This window comes from Aptenodytes forsteri, unplaced genomic scaffold (assembly GCF_000699145.1).
Source record: "Aptenodytes forsteri isolate BGI_AS27 unplaced genomic scaffold, ASM69914v1 Scaffold56, whole genome shotgun sequence".
Classification (NCBI taxonomy): Eukaryota; Metazoa; Chordata; class Aves; order Sphenisciformes; family Spheniscidae; genus Aptenodytes; species Aptenodytes forsteri.
In genome coordinates this window covers 1,812,436-1,832,980 of record NW_008796213.1, presented here as the reverse complement: position 1 = coordinate 1,832,980, position 20,545 = coordinate 1,812,436, and the positions used below count along the sequence as shown (strand labels likewise).

General features: G+C 39.6%; 1 protein-coding gene across 1 annotated transcript in view; it reads left to right on the top strand.

The window, feature by feature from the left end:
* The window catches only part of PKP2 (plakophilin 2), a 36,460-nt gene that overhangs the window by 2,338 nt on the left and 13,577 nt on the right, over nt 1–20,545 (top strand). The window contains exons 2-5 of the mRNA XM_009288340.2: nt 379–1,073; nt 6,805–6,943; nt 9,972–10,179; nt 15,443–15,620. Of these exons, the coding sequence (XP_009286615.1) occupies nt 379–1,073; nt 6,805–6,943; nt 9,972–10,179; nt 15,443–15,620 (1,220 nt within the window). The remainder of the gene's footprint in view (nt 1–378; nt 1,074–6,804; nt 6,944–9,971; nt 10,180–15,442; nt 15,621–20,545) is intronic.

The window sequence follows — 20,545 nt, the reverse complement described above, 5'->3', positions numbered from 1 at the left end:
TTTTAGTAGCAGATGTGGGTGTTAATCCCCAAGGATTTTCAAACTGAAACTAAAATCTCCATTAATAAGCAGACTGTTCGCTACCAGGCATAATTGACTTACGCACCTATTTTGAGTTAATGACAGAAGACTAGATGCTTAGACTTTGTCTCCTAATGTGTAGACCGTGCTTCTTCCTGCCTTCATTAGGCAGATACAAAGAAGTGTTGCAGAATCCCATTTAATACACAATATTGGTGATGTTCACATTTTGTTTTCTGATTCTGATAGCAGACCTTAGAATTTTTATCTTTACTTTTTTGGTTTGGTGTCTTTGCTATTAATCCTAAATGCTGTGATCTTACTGTGACTCCTGTTCTTTTATGCACCCTTGAACAGGTGGCCTCACCATCCTCTTATACAAATGGCTGGGGGACGAGGATTACTTACAAGACAGTGGAAGAGAGAGCGCAAAGACAGCCTCTGAAGAGACTAGAGGTTTCACCCCAACGAGGTCCTGAAAGATTGGCGTATGTGTCCAGTGATTTTCACTACGACGGAGGGATTTCAACTGGATTCTCCATGAGGCATGGAGATAGCAGGAGATCCAGTGGGACTGTCCCACCAAGATATGCTCGGTCTGAAATTGTTGGTTACACTCTTCGTGATTCAGTGAACAGGGGACGCTCTTTTAAGAGACACTCCAACATGGGGGCTATTAATGATGCCGTCCTTGATGGTGTCTACCCCAGCCCCACTGTACCTCTGTACCATCAAGCAGGCAACAGTCACAGTATGACCCACCTTTTGGAGAAAGAGAACTACCTGACCTCAGGCAGTGCGACAGGACAAGCGAGATCACCAATTGCTTCCTGTTTGGGGTCTCAAAACAGGCAATCTTTAAGGTCCAGCTGGTACCAAACTACTTTCAAAAGCACACAGACCAGGAGGGAAGCTTCCCAGCCAACTTCAATAACCAGTGTGGCTGCAGAAACAGATGGGAAGAGGTTGCCATTGACAGCTGCTATGGCAGCAGCAGGGAGAAATGGTTTCCTGCAGAGCGAACAAGTCACCATCAATGGATCTCAGCTAGGGTAAGCACAATGCAGGACTTGGTTCTGGTTCAGCTTCAGTCAGAGCTGAAAGGAACCTGTTTGTTTAAAAAGAGAAAGTAAACTGGCAGCTTATGGTTCAGCAGCCAACACAGCGTATGAAATGTCAGTGCAGAGGATGCAGAAAGTAGGTTTGCTTTTAAAAGTCCACTTCCAGTGCAACAGGAAAGGGAGAAAAAATGTATGAGTATGTACATACTGCAGGGTCCACACCTCCTGCTCAGGTTTGGGACCCCCCTTTTGCCAAGAGTTAAATCAATTTTATAAGGAGACATGAAGTAGTCACGGAGTAATTTACAACCTAAGTCACAATACACAGTAACGCATTGGCAAATTTTGTGCTCATAAGAGACCGGATGATTTCAGCACTGGTTCTCACGAGAATAGGTCAGAAATCAACCAGTGAAGCAGCTTTTGGCAGACTGACAATTTCCAGTTAAAAATCCTTCATCGTTTCAAGGAAACTTTTTAGTTTTGGTAAACTTCAGTTAAAACACAGGCAGAAATTTCTCTTAGCTCTGTAGCATCATCCATCCCTAGAACAAATATAAACTGCTCTGAATCTCAGGACCCCAGAGCTTCTCACTACCATGAGATCCTACGTGCTCTGAGGATGCTATCTTATTATGAAGCCCTGTTAGCTCCATGGCATAAATTCCCAAAGCTGCCCCCAGACTTCAGAAAAATTGTTTAAAATCTTAGAAGCATTCTTTTTTTTTTTCCCAGAATTACTTTTTTTCCCCCCTGAAATTCCTTTCCAGAGATTTCAGAATGTCTAAAATTGGTTCCATTTTCAAAAGAGAAAATTTATCAGTTCTGAAATTCCCCTCAGGAGTGAATATTTTTTTCATTTTAGAACAATTCCGCTTGTTTCCAGAGTTCTTAAGGTTCAATGGACAGAACAAACCACTTGGTAAACAGGAGATGGTTACTTGCACTGTCTACTGTGGTTTCTGTTGTTGTTTCATAATCCAAATAGGATCCCAAGGTTTATTATGTAAGTTAATCATGGTGTAATTTGTAACAGTGTTATTAAGAAATGTCTCTTTTTCTATAACTGTGTAGCTGTTAAGTTCATTTTTCTGAAGGCTACCTTTCTTCTTTTTCTAAATTTGCTACTGTGTGAGATGAGGCATCATCTGATGTCACTGCTATGTACAGGTCAGGTATTTTCTGTCGTCAGCTACATGTTGTGTGTTATGACTAGATTTACAAAGATATATGGTCTTGTGCCCACATCTGATCTGGATTGAAATTTTCACCTCTGGGTGATGCAGGAGTTAAGAGATCTGATATTAATGATGTGACTCTTAAGTATTCAGTCTTTACAGCAAGTAAGTCCAGAAAAAACAGCTGAGAGCTCACAACAGCTAAGGAATTGGGAGTAGTGATGTTGAAAGTAGGTACCTGGGAGGACTTTGTTTCTCAGGAATACAATTTACAAACAGGCATATATCCCATTGACTTATTCATTTACTTAACTTTAAGCACATTCTTGAGTGTGTTTCTGAGCCACAACCAGCAATTTTGATATTTAATTTTGTGTAGGAGCAATTTTGGTTCTTCTTTTGCAGGTGCAGACACTGGAGTCTGGTTGTCTGCCTGCATAAACATCAACCAAAGTGTTTTTCATACCTGCAGATGTAAACATCTGTCTTCAGTCATTGTGCAAGTGGCTTGCTTGAGACCATGCTGAACTCCAGGTGGAAGATTTGTGACCTGATGGAAATCTTTTTGACAGCTTAATTCCTTAAATGCCAGTTTTTAAGCTCAGCTTTTGCTGGAAATTACAGAGGAAAACAATTGGAAGTGCTGTGAAAGCTTCTAAAGTTCCTTTTGCAGATGTTTACAGATTTCATTTATCTCAGTACTTCTGACTATTTAATTTACTTGTACATATCTTGTTTAGATTTTCAAATATCCTAGGTTCTATTTTAGTTTCATAGCTAGGTTTTTGGGGGAGTGAGGGGCTCTTTACTCTATCCAAAGTTTAAAAAAGTCTCTGTAAAATATATTAGTGAAGAGGATGGTGAAAGGCAGCATTTAAGATACAATTCCATAAGAGATTTGCACCACTAGAGTCTTAAATGATGATGAAGAAACTATAGCCATTTTAGCTGACTGAAGTCAGTATTTGTTACATATGCTTATGTACTAACATGAGTATGATATCCACATACATTATTACTGTTTTCAGACATCTAAAATACAGATTTAATAACTCCCCTTGTAATTCTTGTCATTGGAAGGGCTTGATGCAGAAGTCCTATTTTGGTTGCATTACATTCTGGTTCATCCACATCTAGCTACTGCACAGTTTGAAGTAGAATTAAGTATTTAAAATGTCATAGATGACATTTTGCTTTGGGGTATACACTGCTGTCAAATCAGAGATATTTCACTTAAGTCCATCATTCCACCAGTAGTACAGTAATTTCTTCTGACAAGACTTCTCAGTTTAAGAAGTTAGTAGAGACTTTCACATTTCTTGTCATTTCCCATTCTCTTTGATTTTAAGGTTGCATTATCTGATGTATTGCTCCCTTACCTGTTGCTCCCTTAATAATGGAAGGGGGCAAAAAAAAAGATAAGCCTATTTTCTGAGTAATTTGATTTTTCCAGAAATTTGTACTTTTTTATGTGAATCACACTGTAAGTCTTTCCAAGGTTAATTAAGAGGATGTAAAATAGTTGTGTGAGGTAAAAGAGAAGTAGTGGACTAACTGTGTATAGTATTTGAAATGTATATAAAAGAGTTTTCAAACTTCCTGTAGAAAAATTTGCTCATGCTATGAAATCAAAGTAGAAAAATCAGAGTATAGAGATGCTATCTCTGTATCTTCTGGTAAAGTGAAGCAGTTAAAAGCATCCTCATATCAAGGGCTTAGGGGAGAGAGAGATTCAACCTGAAGCTGCCTGAGAAGCAGCTACTTACAGAATCTCACCTCTAAATGTGCTGAGAGCTGTCACAAAATGGTTAGACAACACAGTGTATATATCTCAAAAATGTTATATTCTGGCAATTAAGGTGAAGTCAGAACTTGTCAAATCATTGTTCTGTTTAACAACCGTTGCCTGAACGTCCATTTGTTTGTTGTCATTACACATGCTAACCAGCCACATGGCTATTAAGTTTGCCTGTAAATGTTTTGAGGGTAGGATGGAATCATTGCATCAAATTCTATTTTGACAAAAGTTAGGATGGTGCAACTTTTTGAATACCATTGAGGGTCAAGGATTATATTGCACCCTTTACTACTGTCAGATAAAACATTAGTGAATGTTCTTTTTATCCAGTGAGGAGCAATCCTAGTATGGCAGTGCACAACAGGAGAGAAAGAATTTGGCTACTGTACGTGAAGGAGTATCAGCCATGAAGGGATAACTGGTGAACAGTGGGCTGCTCTCAGTCTCAGTGCAGATCTCCACGCCCAGCGCTTAGACCTTTCATCTCTGGCTGTACATGCGTCTGTCTCAGCCTGGCAGTGACTGCTGATGGACCTTTACTACTCTGGGACATCCCTGGCATCCTGAGGCTGAGTTCCCATGTAGATTCTCTGGTGTCCCATGAGGGATCAGCTCATGCAGCAATCTTGACCTTGGAAAGTGCGTGGATAGAGTCCTTCTCTGCTGTTAGTCACTGAAATGACTCACAATTTAATATATCGGAGATGTCTGCCGCTCTGTAGAAGGTGACTGAGTTTGGTTAAAGGGCTCCAAAGTTATTGCAATGACTAACAGGCATTAATGAGTCAGCGTGCTCACATGTGCATATATATAACATGGTCACAAAACCCTTGTTGATTTAAGAAACCTGACTAAAACCCAAGCTTGAAAAGCCTGTTTTTCTGTTCCACTTAGAAGAGAGTAAGAAGAAGAAATATGATCTGGCTTTTTTCCATTACTCATTGTTCAAGATCTTCAAGTAGGTTTCTGATCAGTACATCCGACTTGCAACTTAGAGTAACTTAGTAGCTACTTTGTTTTATATCGGGGCTGCAGTAAATTCTGAAAACCTGGAAGCTGTAAGCATTGCCAGACCAGAGCCCAGGGCACTAGAGATACTAACCATAGTTCTGTCTAATTTCACTTTGATTTAACCTCTCCATTGACATCTTCAACACACTGTCTCCTTCATTTCATCTTTGTCGTGCACAAGCATGCTGCAGCACCTATAGATGCAGCGTATTTGCTCAAAACACTAACTCAGAGGCAGGGAGAAGACAAGAAATAACATGATTTATACCAAAGGGAAATACAAAGGCAGGTGGAAACCTCAGGGTATGGGAGTATAATTCCATTTGCAACAGGTGCATTGAAATTGTTCTTCATTTTTTTGCTGTCCTTGCAGCCATACTAATTGTCTTTTACCTTAGCAAAAGCAAGCAGCAGATGTTGATTTACAGTGTAGCTGGCAGGAAAAATTCCAACAAAATCCATTTTTGTCTCAGAGCTCATGAGTTCATCATAAATATTTTGGGGAAAAGAGTCAGATTTCAATGCATTTGTAGCAAGATTCCCTGTGAGAAATCTGCCTGGTTTGTCTACCTTGCTCCTCTGCAGCCCATTCTGGGCAAGCCTGGACTTCTAGGCTTTTTCACTCCTGCCAGTGCTTTATTGAGACACTCTCAGAGCTGTCAAAGTTTTTAATTTTAAATGCACTTACTGAGATTATTATCAAGTAAACCATTCTGATTCTGGTAGCTCTGAAGCAAGGAATTATTGCCAATGACTACTTGTTTGACTGTGGTTCACAGACTGCTCTCTGATCCCTGTCTGGCCAGCTTGGGATCTGGTTCTACAAAATTATTTGGTTTAAAAAAAAATAGAATTCTCATGGTTTTGTCCACTTTTTCTTGTTTTGTTTTGGTTTTTTTGTTTGCTTGTTTTTTCCTTTTTTTTCTCTGGGTGGAGAGTATTTGAAACAGAAAGTAAAAAGGCTGGGGAACATTACCACCTGTCCCAGAGCTAATGCACCTGATTGTGCCATGAATTGTTTTATGTTCCATTTACCGGGGAAAAAATGGGTCTGGTGACCTCTTTTTCCAGTTTTTTGTATGGTTGTCTAACACAATTATTATTCAAGCAAACATGCTGGAAGTTGGGAGGAAAATGGCCACATATATTTTTAATCCTACCACAGGCGATGTACATAATCGATTTAATGAGTGGTGTTTTTATTTTGTCCCACCTGAAAAAAGGCTTTGCTAATCTATTTCAAACCAGAACAACTTCTATAAGCTTGAAAAAAGCAGGTACTGAGCCTTGCATATGTGTAGTCCGGGGACTGAGAAACTGAAGAAAGGCATGAAAACAGATATAAAAAAGCAATCACCACATTACTGAGAAAAACATCAAGGTATCTTCATGATCCGTAAAAGACACTCTAATTTGATTATGGCCTTCTTTGGATCTTAGTCCTCTATCCACTGATGTTTCCATTTTATTTTTATAATTTGAAGCATGACTTGCTTTGTCCAGAGCCTCTTAGTGTTGCAACACTTCCATTTATGATTTTCTCTTCCCCCAGAATATTAGTATCTCTTAAAGCTTTTATAATATTTTCTGCTACTGGAAAGGGAATAATTTTCGAAGAAAAGCTGAAGTTACTTGAAAAATATGAAAATCTTGGTATTACAAGAAATTTCACAGGCTAAATGATGATTTTTCTGCAGTCTTGCTTCACTGTATTTCCTCTGCCTGTACTTTTAAGGAGCCCAGAAGGGGAAATGACTCTGGAGCGTGCAGTGAGCATACTGAAGAGTGAAAATACACAGTCCACACCTAGGATTCTTGCTGCAGTGACTTTCATACAGCATGAGTGCTTCCAGAAAGCAGATGCCAGAAGAAAAGTAAGTAATTATTTTTACGTGAGTTACAATCAGGTAGAGCAAATAACTTTCTATACTGTATGGCACTGTGTGCCAACATGAAGAAAAGGCATTCCAAGAAACCTTGTAGGATACTGATGTTGAATATTTTCCCTAATATATGTTGATGCTTTTTGCTGCAGATTCTTTTAAATCAGTGGAATGGTACTGGTCTATGCTAGCTAAAGTTTGGTCTTTAGGATTTTGTGATAGGAAACACAGAAATGTAGGGTAAGAAGGGACATCAAGAATTCACCCAAACCATCTGTAATTACAGATGGTTATGACCAACTTTTGAAAAGTCACATCAGTTAGGATCCCACAAGCTCCTGCAGACAAAGAGCTTTACAACTCTTACTAGTTATTCCTAAAGTATAACTTAAATCTCCCTTTTGCAAACTGAGTTGGTTAGTTTCTATCCTATCCTGATGGATATGGAGAAAAATGTCTATTTTTCTGTCCCTTTTATAGTGTTTTTTCATGTATGTTAAAGCTGCTAAGTGTATACCCACTTAGTCTGCTCTTTTTCAGGCCAAATGAAGATAGTTCTTTCAGCCTTTATGAGTAAGTTGTAAAGTCTGAACTTTTTGTCAATATAATTGCTCCTGTCTCTCATTTTTGACTGGCATGCTTACACCGTTGGTACAGAAATATCCCAGAAATAGAAACTCTGGAGTACAGTGCAAACTTATCCAAGCTTCAGGGTTTGCTAGGACTGCACGCATGAGTTAATACAGTGTTTGGATTAGCCAAACTGGTAAGGGCTTGCTGGGACTGCACAACTGCATTAATACGTTGTTTGGATTAGCCAAATTTGTTAAGTCTCTTACAAGAGACTTGTTAAGTCTCTTACAAGTTTTTTGAAAGGGCATATTAAAAATATTCTCTTCTTCCTTTTCTTTAAATTTCACTATCGAACACAATCATGGCTCTCTTGCTGAACAGTTCTCTACATTAATGTGTAAAGTGGTTGTTTATTTCAATCATTTAAAAAAAAAATTCTTACACATGCTTTGTTTCATAATTTGCTTACTATTATTCATACGTAATCTCAGCCTTAACTCCGTATTCATGTATATGCAGTCCAGTTCAGTGACAGGCAAACATCACTCGGTCCTTTGGTAGTTTTAACTTGCTTCACAGTAGATCAAAGTCCGTTTTGGAAAAAAACACCAGTACAATTAGCAGCCTTAACTTCAGTCTGAGGACAGAGCTTCAGAATTGAATGTTTGAAGGTGGTTTATTATTCAAACCTCTCTCAGGCAGCTTCCCTGAAAAACAAGTGGATGAGCAACAGAGTTCAAATCGGAGCAGTCAGCCTGAAGCCGCCTTCTATTTTCCTGTCTATCCCACATAAACTAGATGAGTTTTTCTGTTTGGTGCCCATCAGACTTGTTCACATTGGCATTGTCCTGTTTCCCCTTTTTAGCCTTTCAGCCTGCATTCCTTTTCTTTGTCTCCCGATGCTTTGTTCCCCGATACCTGATAGTCTGTGGGTCTAGTGGCTTTTCTTTTTCTCGTGAACTTGTGGTCTTACAGTGTTTTGGTGAATTTTGTCTACCGATGAAAATTTAGACAGACCAATCAATAGCTTTTGTAAATTCTCCTCTGCACATTAGGTCAAAACAGCACCACTTCTTTTACAAGAGTTTATAAATCACTTAAAATTACCAACAGAAAGCCTGCATAAGTGTTTAAAAAAACCAACCAGCTACGGTATTGGTGTCAAAAGGGCTTATCTGCTGTAATAAAGTAGGTGCCTTCAGCGTGTTCTATGCTCCACTTACCTCAAGACATACATTTCCGTATTTCATTCTGTTAGCATCTAGATGATTGTTGAATCAGGGGGAATCAGGTCAGCAGTGCAGCAGCAAGAAACTGTGCCTTTTGTACAACAGAATCAGAGGAAAGGCAGGCAGGCAGTGTAGTTTGCCAGGGCATGAAGGGCAAAAGGCTTTGTTACATTTCATTTCTTCGTGTTGCCAACACCTGTCAGTCATATTGAATTCTTTCTATCATTAAACTCTGGACTACTCAAAACAGTTGTATCAGATTTCTAAGTCTTTCACATGCTGTTGATTCTACACAAGGACGAGTTTGTCCACAAAACCATATGGCATTTTGAGATGCCAGAGGAAACCGTCCTCAATTGTACATGAATGTAAGGTGTTTTCCATAGTAAACTCATTCCTAAATGAGCCAAGGCTTGCTTATGTCACATCACAGCTCATATGGGATTCATCATTTGCCACAACATGTAGAATTTGGAAACTATTTGTTTTCATACAGCTGCTGTAAAGTAACATCTTCTTAATTCTTCACTCATTTGGGGCCAAAACCTCATTTTCTAAAGATTTAGACACTGAAGAGTAGTCTTTGTTAAATGTGGGTGGTTCAGTAGTTAACTAGCTTACGATGTTTAATGGTCTACATTTTAAAGTTTACTAGTTTACTTTTTTTTTCTCAGTATGCCACAGATAAGAAGCACTAAGTATAATGTATTCTTATTTAAATACACTTTCAATACATGCACAGAAGTTAACAGAGAAAAATACTGTCTTTCCATCAGGCTGGCTGCTGAGAAAAAAACCCAAACTTGGCACATCAGGAACATTTTACAACCAGAAATCTCAAAGCAGTTTATAAATGTTCCAGAGTTAAATCTCAAATATCCATTTCACCAACATGGAAGCTAAAATACAGAGCAGTTAAATGTCTTGTCAGAGAGTACAAATCTGCAGCAAAGCTGGAAGAGATTTAGTTTCATTCTCTTATATTAATTATTAAAATATGATGCCTCCCTTAGTTGTGGATTTTAACTATGACTCATACGAAAGCCCAGAATTTAACAGTCATGTCCAAATGATTAGTGATCTGTGCTTCAAGTCTTTCAAACAGGAGCAAATGAAAAAAGTCCCTATGACTATTTAAAGTTTTGCTGGGGAGGGAGGGTGGAGTTTGTCATTTACAGTATCTAACTATTCTCTGCTGTGTTTTGTTTTCCTCACAGGTTTTCTCACTTGGTGGTATCCCCAAACTTCTACAGTTTCTTGATGTTCAGAACGAGGACATTCAGCGGGCAGCGTGTGGTGCTCTGAGAAACTTGGTGTTTGAGGACAACGACAACAAACTGGAACTGTCAGAGCAGAAAGGGATCCCACTCTTGCTCCGCCTACTCCGACACACCAGGGATGTAGAGACTAAAAAGCAAATAACAGGTAGTGTTTTCTGTGCAGTCAAACATGAAGTGCTTTAAGTAGCGCACAAGCTTTCGTGTGAGGTACATGATTGTTTATTTAGGCCAATGTTTAGTGACTAAGTACAAGAACATTGCCACCTATTCTAAGCTCTTCCCTTAGGGTGAAATTCCAAGGTCCTTATTCAAGACCAGTCTTTAAGACAGTAAGAAGAGACTAGGAACTTCAACTTCCCCTCTGAAAGCTTCTTCAGAAATTACATGAGTCTATTTGTTTGCAGGAAGCTTAAAGTCCTAGATATTCCAGAAAAGAAAGTAAGGCTCCAAATAGCAAATTCTGTAGAACCATTTTGGTGAGCAGTCCCAGAGGTGCCTGGGACCATAATTAATGCCCGCTACTTACACAGCAGCTCAGCCCTCACTTTTTGACAGTATGCTGCCGGTGCATACTGGGAGCTCCTTGTTGAAGACTGTCCCCCAGAACTGTCAGGTGCTGTGGATAGAAGGTGGTTGTCCTACTCCCCGCAGACCCTACTGCCCCAAATTTCTACTCTGAGCTCTCTCACTCCTAGCTGTTTACACCCGAGTCTGTTTTCTCACATCTGTGACAAGCAGAAGACTGCCACAGCAACAGCGTGCTTCCTTTCTGTGTGCAGGGGAGAGAATTCCTGCAGGACATCCATTTGGCTGTAAAGATCATACGGCACCATCAGTGGAGTGACCTGCATTCTGGATTCAGTCTTCGCAGGGCTTATGTTCTCACTCTTTTATTTCCAATGTCGTTGAGGAAGAACTGTTAAAAATTAGTAGGGCCCATTGCAATTTTGAAGGAAGAGCCCTTTGGATCAGAAACCCCATATTACACCTCTTGTTGTACATCAGTGTAGCAGAAGGAATGGTGGGAGGAAATGTCCACCATTACTCACAAAGAAACCTGTGGTTACTGCCCTGTTGGCTTTGCAGCAGCCAGTTAAGAAATGCCCACCACTTCATCCCTGCACTCCTGTTTGACCATAGTGTGTCTCTAGAAGTCAGCTGCTTGTGACCCACGTTCATTCTAGTTAGCATGCAAAGGAAGAGCAGGCTTATATCTTATAAATGGAAGAAAACATTATGAATAAATGGAGATTTATTTCAAGTGGTCCTTAAAGATATCAGGAATACAAGCTATTAAAATAACAGTGCTTGAAAAGATACAGAAGGTGTCAAGCAGCCCTGCCTTGAAGCAAAGGCATGTTGAGACCTTCTGTAATTCTGCATTCTTTTATGTATTTGAAATACTGTGCTCCCTAAGCTGGAGAACAAAGCTTTGTATTGTTGTCTTTTGGCTCGGTTCTACAGCTCTACAACATTAAAATTTTTTAAAGTTTTTCACATTCATCAGATGCAGAATTGGGTCACTTAGTAACTTATTGTATAGTGTATTGTCTTTCGGTGCTGTTACACACCAGTGAGGGAAGCAGTGAAAATGGTGGTACAGTGGCCAGAAAGCTAATGCTCTTTTCTTGCTAGCAATTTTATCATTTCTGACAAAAGCTTTGACTGTTTGTGCAGGATAACTCATACGGATATTGTGAATATTACTGTCTTCCTCTTCACCAGTGTGAAAATGGATGAAGGCGCACCTTCTTTCTGCAATTACTGCTGTCATTGAACATGAATATTTACTTATGAAACATACAAGACACCAACAAAATACTTAAGCAATATCAAGCAGGATGTTGTAGTTTGCGTAAAGCAAAATATTCTGATATACCTTCATGCCTATCAGTTGCAAGGGATGGCTTTAAAAATACACCAAGAGAAGTATTTCTCACTTTGTTCAAGACCAAATTGCAGTCAGGAGGAAGTACACTGGGTCCCTTGGTGAAAATGGCACTAGGGCATACTTTTTGCCGTCACTTGAGCAATTCTGCCAGCTCCCTAGCAAGCTGCAAGGAGCCTACGGGGCAAATGGCAGCCTGGTTGAATGAATTTCTATGAGAATTTTAACTTTGCTTCCAGCCACTTTCTTTGCCAGCCCACACTTCAAAGGCAGGCAAGGAGTGGGCTGCAGACAGGAGGTAGACAGTCACTGTTAAGCATATGCTTAACAGTGCTTAGGTTAAGGTCAGTGCTTCCCGTTGATCTTGGCATGTACAGTGATATCTAGAAAACACTGGAATTACTGTCCTGTACAGATTGACTACGTAGCCCAAGAAGGGCTGCAACATAAGGCTTTTCCAAGCACAATGCAAACCTCTGAGTGCCTTTCTACCAAAATGGTTGGTTGCCCCGCTGAGCAACAGTTTCCCTGGCTGACTGATGGCTCACCTGCAAGTTTTGTTTCTCCTCTTGCATTGCCTTTGGCTTCCTACAGGAATAGTGGAATACCATAGCTATGCATGCAATCGCACTGCAGTGTTGTAACACTTCCAGGAAAAGATTAATGCAGAACCTTTGGGCTTCCACCTGATCAGCATGAGAAGCCCATCTGACTTTCCACATCATACTTATTACTTGCCTACTCTGACTGTAAATTAGAGACTTCCAAATGTGTGATATGATAATTAGCTGAATGTCTTCCCCCTTAAGAGATTAGTAAAATAGTCTTGGTACCTGATAATACCACACTGAACTCTGGTGAAAGACTCCTGGCCAAGGATCGAAAGCATGTGATACTCATTAATAAAGACATCTAAGCTCAGCAGAGGAAAGCTTTTTGTTTCTACTGCTGTGTAGGAAGCATGGTACGAAAGCACTCCACCTAACAAAAATACATGAAGATGAGGAAGTTTTTGGAGAGAAGGAAGTTAAAACTCCGAGACACAGAAGTTGTCTCATACTGTACTTCATTACCTGTCAGAAATATGATCTAATACTTGTGCACATGAGATAAGTACATCTCAGCCTTAGAAGCTTATCTTTAAGGTCGCTGGCTTATTAGTACCAGCAGTGTTAATACAGACAAACACTTGCCTAATATTAAGCCATATCATATCATATCATATCATATCTTCTCAAAGAATGTTTTGATGGCCTGTATTTTCTTCAAGACCTAGACTGAGGAATACAGTCTGAGCATAGTCATGCAGTGTGCCTTGTATTGTCCTATGAAAAGACTGAAAGCAATGAAAGTGTATGGAGGTAAATGCTGATTATAGCAAGTGCTGTGTCCTGCCACACAGTCTGTGCATCCCAGGAGAACACACAAAAAGCACCAAACCAGTACTCCCACCAAAGTGGCTTTGTGCTTATGACAGTGGTTTGAAAGCTGCCGTAGACCAGTTTACCTAATGCCCCTGTGCAGAAAATAGCTGCCCGGTTTCTCTGTGCAATTTCTGTGCTTATATGACCTCTTCTTAGGGCGAATGAGACCTCCTCAAGATCACATTGACTGAATTTGCTAGCTTCATAAAATCATTGATACAAGTAAGGGAACCATAGGCTTTGTCCTTTGTTTGACATACAAACAAACGCCTTGCAAATCTCTTAGGAAAGGAATGAGGTTACTCCTGAATAGTAGGAGAGGATGTCACTTGGAGACAATGCAGGAGCCAAGACAGGAACGGCATTTTGTAGTATTTGGAGAGCATACTGAGGAACAGAAAGTAAAATGGCTGTGGCGTGAAAAAAAACAAAAAAGATTAGCTTTTGAAGATAAGCCAGATGAGCCTCCAGGGAGTATCTAACCTCTTGATCTTGTTATCATGCAGCACAAATCTAAGAAATGAAAGAAAATTTTTCCTGCAGGGAAGACTACAGCACAAACAGAACTGTCATTAAAAGAAATATAAATTTAAAAGGAAACCCCACCCATTTTCCCAAATAACCATCTAAGGGAAAACTATGCCCCTATGAATAGATTATAGTATAGCTGCAAGGAAAGAGCCCACTCCTAAAGACATTTTCTGATGTGAACAAATTCATCCACACCCAGAATGCCACTGAGAGAATCCTTCTGAGCCGGGTGAGACAGTGCCTGTGGGTAAAGGTAGGATTTTTGTTGGAAAATTTACACTGTGAGCAACATCTCATTCTGTTCTGACAATTCTATTCTAGGTATCTGTCTATAATTCAAAATGCACTTGTTCCTTTTAAGGTTATATTCTGTCTTTGTGCCCTTGCATTTGTGCCATTCTGTCTTAACCTGCTTCCCTTACCAATGCCCTTTGGACTGCACGTCTGATTTCCTATAAGCCTTACTTATTCTTCAGGAAAGTACATTCTTCCTTTTATTTCCTAATTCAGAGGTTGAAGAGCTGATCCCAGAAGAAGGAATGGGCTGCTTCTGGCTGGCCTTTGTTTTGATTTTACTATTGCTCACAATAGCTGAAATTAAATTCAAAGCGTAAGGAGATACAAAAGAAACATTTTTTTGTTGTGAACTGATGAAAGGAACATTCACTAATACTCTGCCAGTGTTTGGAGGAGGAGGTCTGTGAAACTTAGAGCAGCAAGCTGGAGAAACAATGAATGCCTTTGTAGTGAAAAGCAGAAATACATGTCTTTTTCCAGGGGAAGAGTACTTTAAAAAGAATTGTCATCTGTTGGAATAGAACATAAGCAAAGCTAATCAATTATACAAGATTATATTTGAGATTTGTTTTGGTGTTTGGAGATTGTGAGTAGACAAGGTGTGTAGCGTTACTTATGATTTGTTTAGTGACCAATGTCTGGACAGTAACGGCCAACCCGTGTTTAACAGCTTTCCCTCCTATGAGGAATTTTGCTATCAAGTGTTAGAGAAACTTCGTAATGGGTATCTCCTGTCGTCCAGCAGATTTCCAAAGACCTGTAAACTCACTCTCTGTACCTCCCATCTACCCCCTTTGCATGCGAGTTTATTCTCCTGTTCATTGGTCTTTACTTGGTACTTGGAAGTGCAACTAGTCCTGCCAGGCATCGGAAGGGATGAATTCCTCCCTGGAAGTGTGGAGAATGATCGCTGGTGTCGGTGTTGTTAGCTCTGTTTAGCTTGTGTTACTTTGGTGACAGAGAAGATGATTGCTACAGGTGGGCAATGCACATGCAGAGCCATGGAAAACTGCGCTTCTTGGTCAGGCATTAGACTGACTATATGGAGATCTGACTTTAATTACGTGGATAATTGTGCCCCTTTTTTGCCCCATTTCTATGTCCTCAGATCAGGGCTGGTGAACTCTTATCACCCTCTTTTGCTCCTCTTCAGGATATCAAGTGCCAGGTAGGCTCCTTCATTCATTAGCTTCAAGGAGTTTGAGATTAGGTCTTTCAAACTGTTGGGGAGTCTTTTTGCCACTCTGATTTTATTTGGGATATTGCAGGTTTGTTGTGGAATTTGTCCTCCAATGACCAGCTGAAGCACCTGTTGATTATAGAAGCCCTGCAGACACTGACCGAAGCTGTTCTCATCCCTTACTCGGGCTGGCCAGATCGTGATTACCCAAAGTCAAGTGTTTTACCTGACCCTGATATCTTCTACAATGCCACAGGATGCTTGAGGTGAGCACTCAGTCCACAGGTACCCAAAACATTAGTGATGATAAAACAGGCCTGCACACTTATTTTCTTTCTTGCTTTGACCTTTGATGGCTCCAAGAGAAGAGTTTGCATACAGATCATATTTTGAAATGCCTCATGTGTATCAGACCAGAAGAATTACTGCTCAATGCAATGAAAACAGCTTTCTTTATAAGGCTCCTATATGTTCATTTGATGGGCGCTCCACAGACTAAATACATCCATAACAGAAGATAGTAATCAGAGGCCTGGTTGCAGTGCATAGTTGCATTGAAGTCAAAGAGATCCTTCACTGAATAACAGTTGTTGGTATGATGTATAGTATTAGCCCCTGACTGATAATGATAGTAGTAAAAACAAAGCTGTTTTAAATGGTTGTAGGAGTGGTATTACAAATTAGCACTGGAGAAAAGCTAACAGTAACTTAAAAGAAACTTTAAACCTGTGCAAGCCTTTTAAAGTTATTTTAAGACTCTAGTGCAGTGGTCTCCAAACTTTTTTGATCATACACCCCTATCAGTAAAAAAATTTTGAGAACACTCCCTCAGTATATGTATAGTTATTTATTTATAAATTATATACATGTACTACTGTACTAATATATTATGTAAATTATAAAACGTACATAAAAACAGAAAATAAAAAGGATTATATAAAGATGAAATAAACACTATTTTAATTTTTTTAAATTTTATTTATTAATGGTACAAAACTATTTCCTTCCCGCACCCCAATGGACTGTCTTGTGCACCCCCTGGGGAGACCAGTGCTCTAGTGGATGTATAGCACGGTGGCCTTTAAAGCCTAGGTCTGAAGTTGTATGATCTATTGATACAAATACAAGAGTGACACTTTTGTAGGATGTCAAGTTCTTTGACGCACATAAGTATCGTTTATAACCACTTTGTTAATACCTTTTTCATAAACAATTCCTGCTTCATTTTAATTTCTAAAATTTATGAAGCACAAGAAGTGACTATCCACTGGAGTCGCATGCAAACTCAAAATAATTAAGACCCTTATACATAGCTTGAGTATATGTCTGTAATTCTGACTGGCAGAACAGATTTACGATTGCGTTTGTTGAAAAGTAACAGCGCAAAACCCCATGAAGAGTCCTAGACTGTAGCAGGTAAAGCAGTGAGGTTTATTTCTTTGAAACACAATTTCTTAGTTGTGCTGGAGCAAAACACAGTCATAGGCAGTAATAGGATTTTTATCATCTGTCCTGGTTTCAGCTGGGATAATTTTCTTCCTAGTAGCTGGAAGAAAACCAGTATAGTGCTGTGTGTTGGATTTAGCATGAGAATAATGTTGATAACACACTGATGTTTTAGTTGTTGTTAAGCAGTGTTTATACTAACTCAAGGACTTTTCAGCTCCCCATACTCTGCCAGCAAGGAGGTGCACAAGAAGCTGGGAGGGGGCACAGCCAGGACAGCTGACCCAAACTGGCCAAAGGGATATTCCATACCGTATGATGTCATGCTCAGTATATAAGCTGGGGGGAGTTGGCCAGGGGCAGCGATCACTGCTTAGGGACTGACTGGGTGTCAGTTGGCGGGTGGTGAGCGGTTGCATCACCTCTTGGTTGGTTTTTTTTTTTTCCCTTTTCCCTTCCTGGGTTTTGTTCCTCTCTCTCTCCCCCCGCCCTTACAATTTATTATTGTTGTTGTTGTTGTTATTTTATTATTTCAAGTATTACACTGTTCTTATCTCAACCCACGAGTTTTCTTATATTGCTCTTCTGATTCTCTCCCCCATCCCACCTGGGGGAGGGTGAGCGAGTGGCTGTGTGGTGCTTAGTTGCTGGCTGGGGTTAAACCACGACATCATCACATGCCTCCATTTAGAGAATTTGATTTTATGTAAACAAGAAACTAGTCTTCTATGAAGAGTAAAGAAAATTCGTTTCAGGGTAGTCTCAACAGAAATTTGTTGTCATGTTTGTTTTATTCAAGCAGTGGTAATGCTGTTTACAGTGGATAACTCATCAGGGGCAGTTCCTTAGAGCAGTCTCAGGTTCAGACACCCAGGAGTGTTAGCATTTCCCATAAGAACCACAAAGTTGGCAGCTTTCTCTTACAATTTCTTCCCTTTGCACTTTACTGTTGTATAGCCCTGTAAGTGCCATTTGGGCTACCGAAAGACTAACATACTTGAAGGATTAGTTCTGGTGTCATAGGTCCATCAGTGGGACAACTGAAGTGCTCATGTACCTGGAATTTTCTTTCAAGAGACAGCAAGTCATCTTCATCTACAGCAATATTAGGTATTAATGGGACCATAGTGTTTTCTGCCATTTGTGCTGGGTAAGTTCTGCTCACCTGCTGTAATACCTGCTGAGTTCTACCAGCTTTACCAGGCACGGGAGCAGTCCTTTGGGTAGTAAGTAGAACATGCTCAGCAGTGGCCAAGTCACTCTTTTTTTTCTAATCGGCGTGTGAAGCACAACTAATAGTTACATTCAGTAGCATCTCCAAGGACCCTTTGGATAAATACATGGAGTTAATCTCAAGCCATAATCACTACTCATCTAAACAGATGACTTGGAAAGGGGCCATGGTACCTACAAGCACAGAGAAGTGTTCAGTTTTCAGCTGCTGCCAAAGACACTTACTTTGATGTATCATAACCTATAGCTAAACTGATTAGAAAATTACTTAACCTAAATTAGGAAAAAGCCATTTTTTAAACGAAAGTAAGCCCTGTCCAACTTCTTGTACAAGTTCAAGTAAATTGAGGCCAGGCTGTAGCCATGGGGTGGATGAATAGATTTACAGTTGTGGATTTACTACTCCAATCAGCTAATAGCCTCATGAACACAGTAGCAGCTACTACAGAGAAACACCAAAGGCCTCAGTAAACACACCCCTAAATGACTGAAGTATAAAAATCACATCTTTAATAAAAACAACTTTAAAAATAACAGTCCATAAAACTGTGGCCCTTTGTGTTTGTGAGTTCAAAGTCATTGCACGTTAAGTAAATGCAAATACGAGTATCAGAGATGCACGTCTTTTGGTTACACATTCAAAAATGCATGAAGGGACATAGTTTGAAATATTTAGTAAGTAATGTATGAGCGCAAAGGCATGGCCTGAGTTTTAAACGCTTCTTAGTAAAGTACAAGGAATTAAGTTTGAAATTTAGAGGCTGGGAAGCTGCCCAGTTTTGCCTTACACATACCTGCTTTGCTAATATGTCCTATAGCAGAGTAGTTGTAACTGTATGGCATGAATTTTTACTGTGTAAACAGCTCTGTATCTGACTTGTGGTTTCAGAAGACAAATGAGTTCTTATCTATACAAAATACTCAACAATAAAGCACCTTTTTCTGCAGAAACTACTGTCAGCCCACTAACCACTAATTAATTTCATCTCTAAGTAATAATTAACTTTTATTTACTCTGATGGCTCAAAAGCAAATACAGAGAAACATTAACTACCCATAATAAAATCTCTCTAGCTAACGCTAGTGGTGGTGTCTATGAAATGAAGCAGGTTGTCTTTTTTCGTATTAATTAGCCCAAGCTGTATTTGTACAGAAACCAGTCTGGCTGTTAGGTGTGCCGCTCTGTGATGGCATGACCTGCTCCTCTCCTGCGTTTGGACTCTGGAACCGTCTCTTCCCTGTGAGCCAGCCGATGGGGGCACAGGATCATTCTCAGTTTTAGTGTGGTATTACCCTTTCTGAGCTTGTTGCAGCAACTTGACACAACTTGATATGTGACCAATAAGGCATAACAGTAGCCGAGTTGTTTTAAATTAAATAAAAGTAGATTCTGAACGTACCTTACTCTGTACAAAAAGTCAGTGAGTGGGGCTGCTCCAGAGCTGCAGTTAGCTCTGCAAGCCTTAATGAAAAGTCTTTCAAACTGCCCTTATCTAGATGCTCAAGGATACATTACCTATTTTAAAAATATGATGTCCATATACTAGTCCTCATTTTGAAGAGTTTGAACACTGAAAATTATGATTAGAACAAGAAGGGCTTGAAAATTCACAGGTAAAGTTGATCCGCAGGATTGCCAACATACTTTCTAGCAGAGAATAGTTTTTAATGAGGCTTACCATACTTGTACAGACCAAATATCCGAGATTTTTAAGATTAATCAGTTTGCATCTCTTTATTGGAAATTAACACACCTCCCAAATTAGGTCACTAGAAGTACTCCTTCCTTATGTATTAATCTAAAAAAAAAAAATCTCTGCACAAAGAAATGCTGAAAACTAAAAGAAGAGCACACCACAAACTAAAAAAACTGTGCACTGAGGGAATGATGTTACTAATGAAGATATTTAAAGAGTATATATATTTGCCAGAATATAAGTCTGTAATTAGTCTAACCTTTTGTAATATGTTTGTTGTGCATGTTGATAAAGTCTATAGCCTGCAGCTTCTATTACAGGGTAAAAATAGTACTTTGAAGTGCAATACATTATGCATAGCACAATAGTTATTTATAGGAGAATGCCAAAACATCTTTTCAAAAATTTACACGCTCCTATTGACTGAAAGGGACACCCACAGTCCAAATCTAACACTATCATCTGACATGGGCATATGCACTGTGCCACAGAGTTACCAACTAATAAATTAAAGCTCTCTTCATCCTCTTTGATAGAATTTCAGGAGGAGAAGTGAATCCACGCCTAGCAGATGATATTGCAGATACTAACACTGGAAGGAGTGAATGACCAGAACACGCCCCGTTCTGCTAACCAGTTATTGCCAGAAGTATTGTGGGGTCCTGAATCTCGGCTGCCTGTGTCAGTGTATGCAGTCACTGATAAGGAAGTCTGACGTTAGAAGGATTTGTTAATCCCATTCTCTAGGTCTGTAATTTGTCTTAAAGCTTTGCTTCTGGCAGTTTTACAGGAATTGCAGGTCACAAAACTTAACA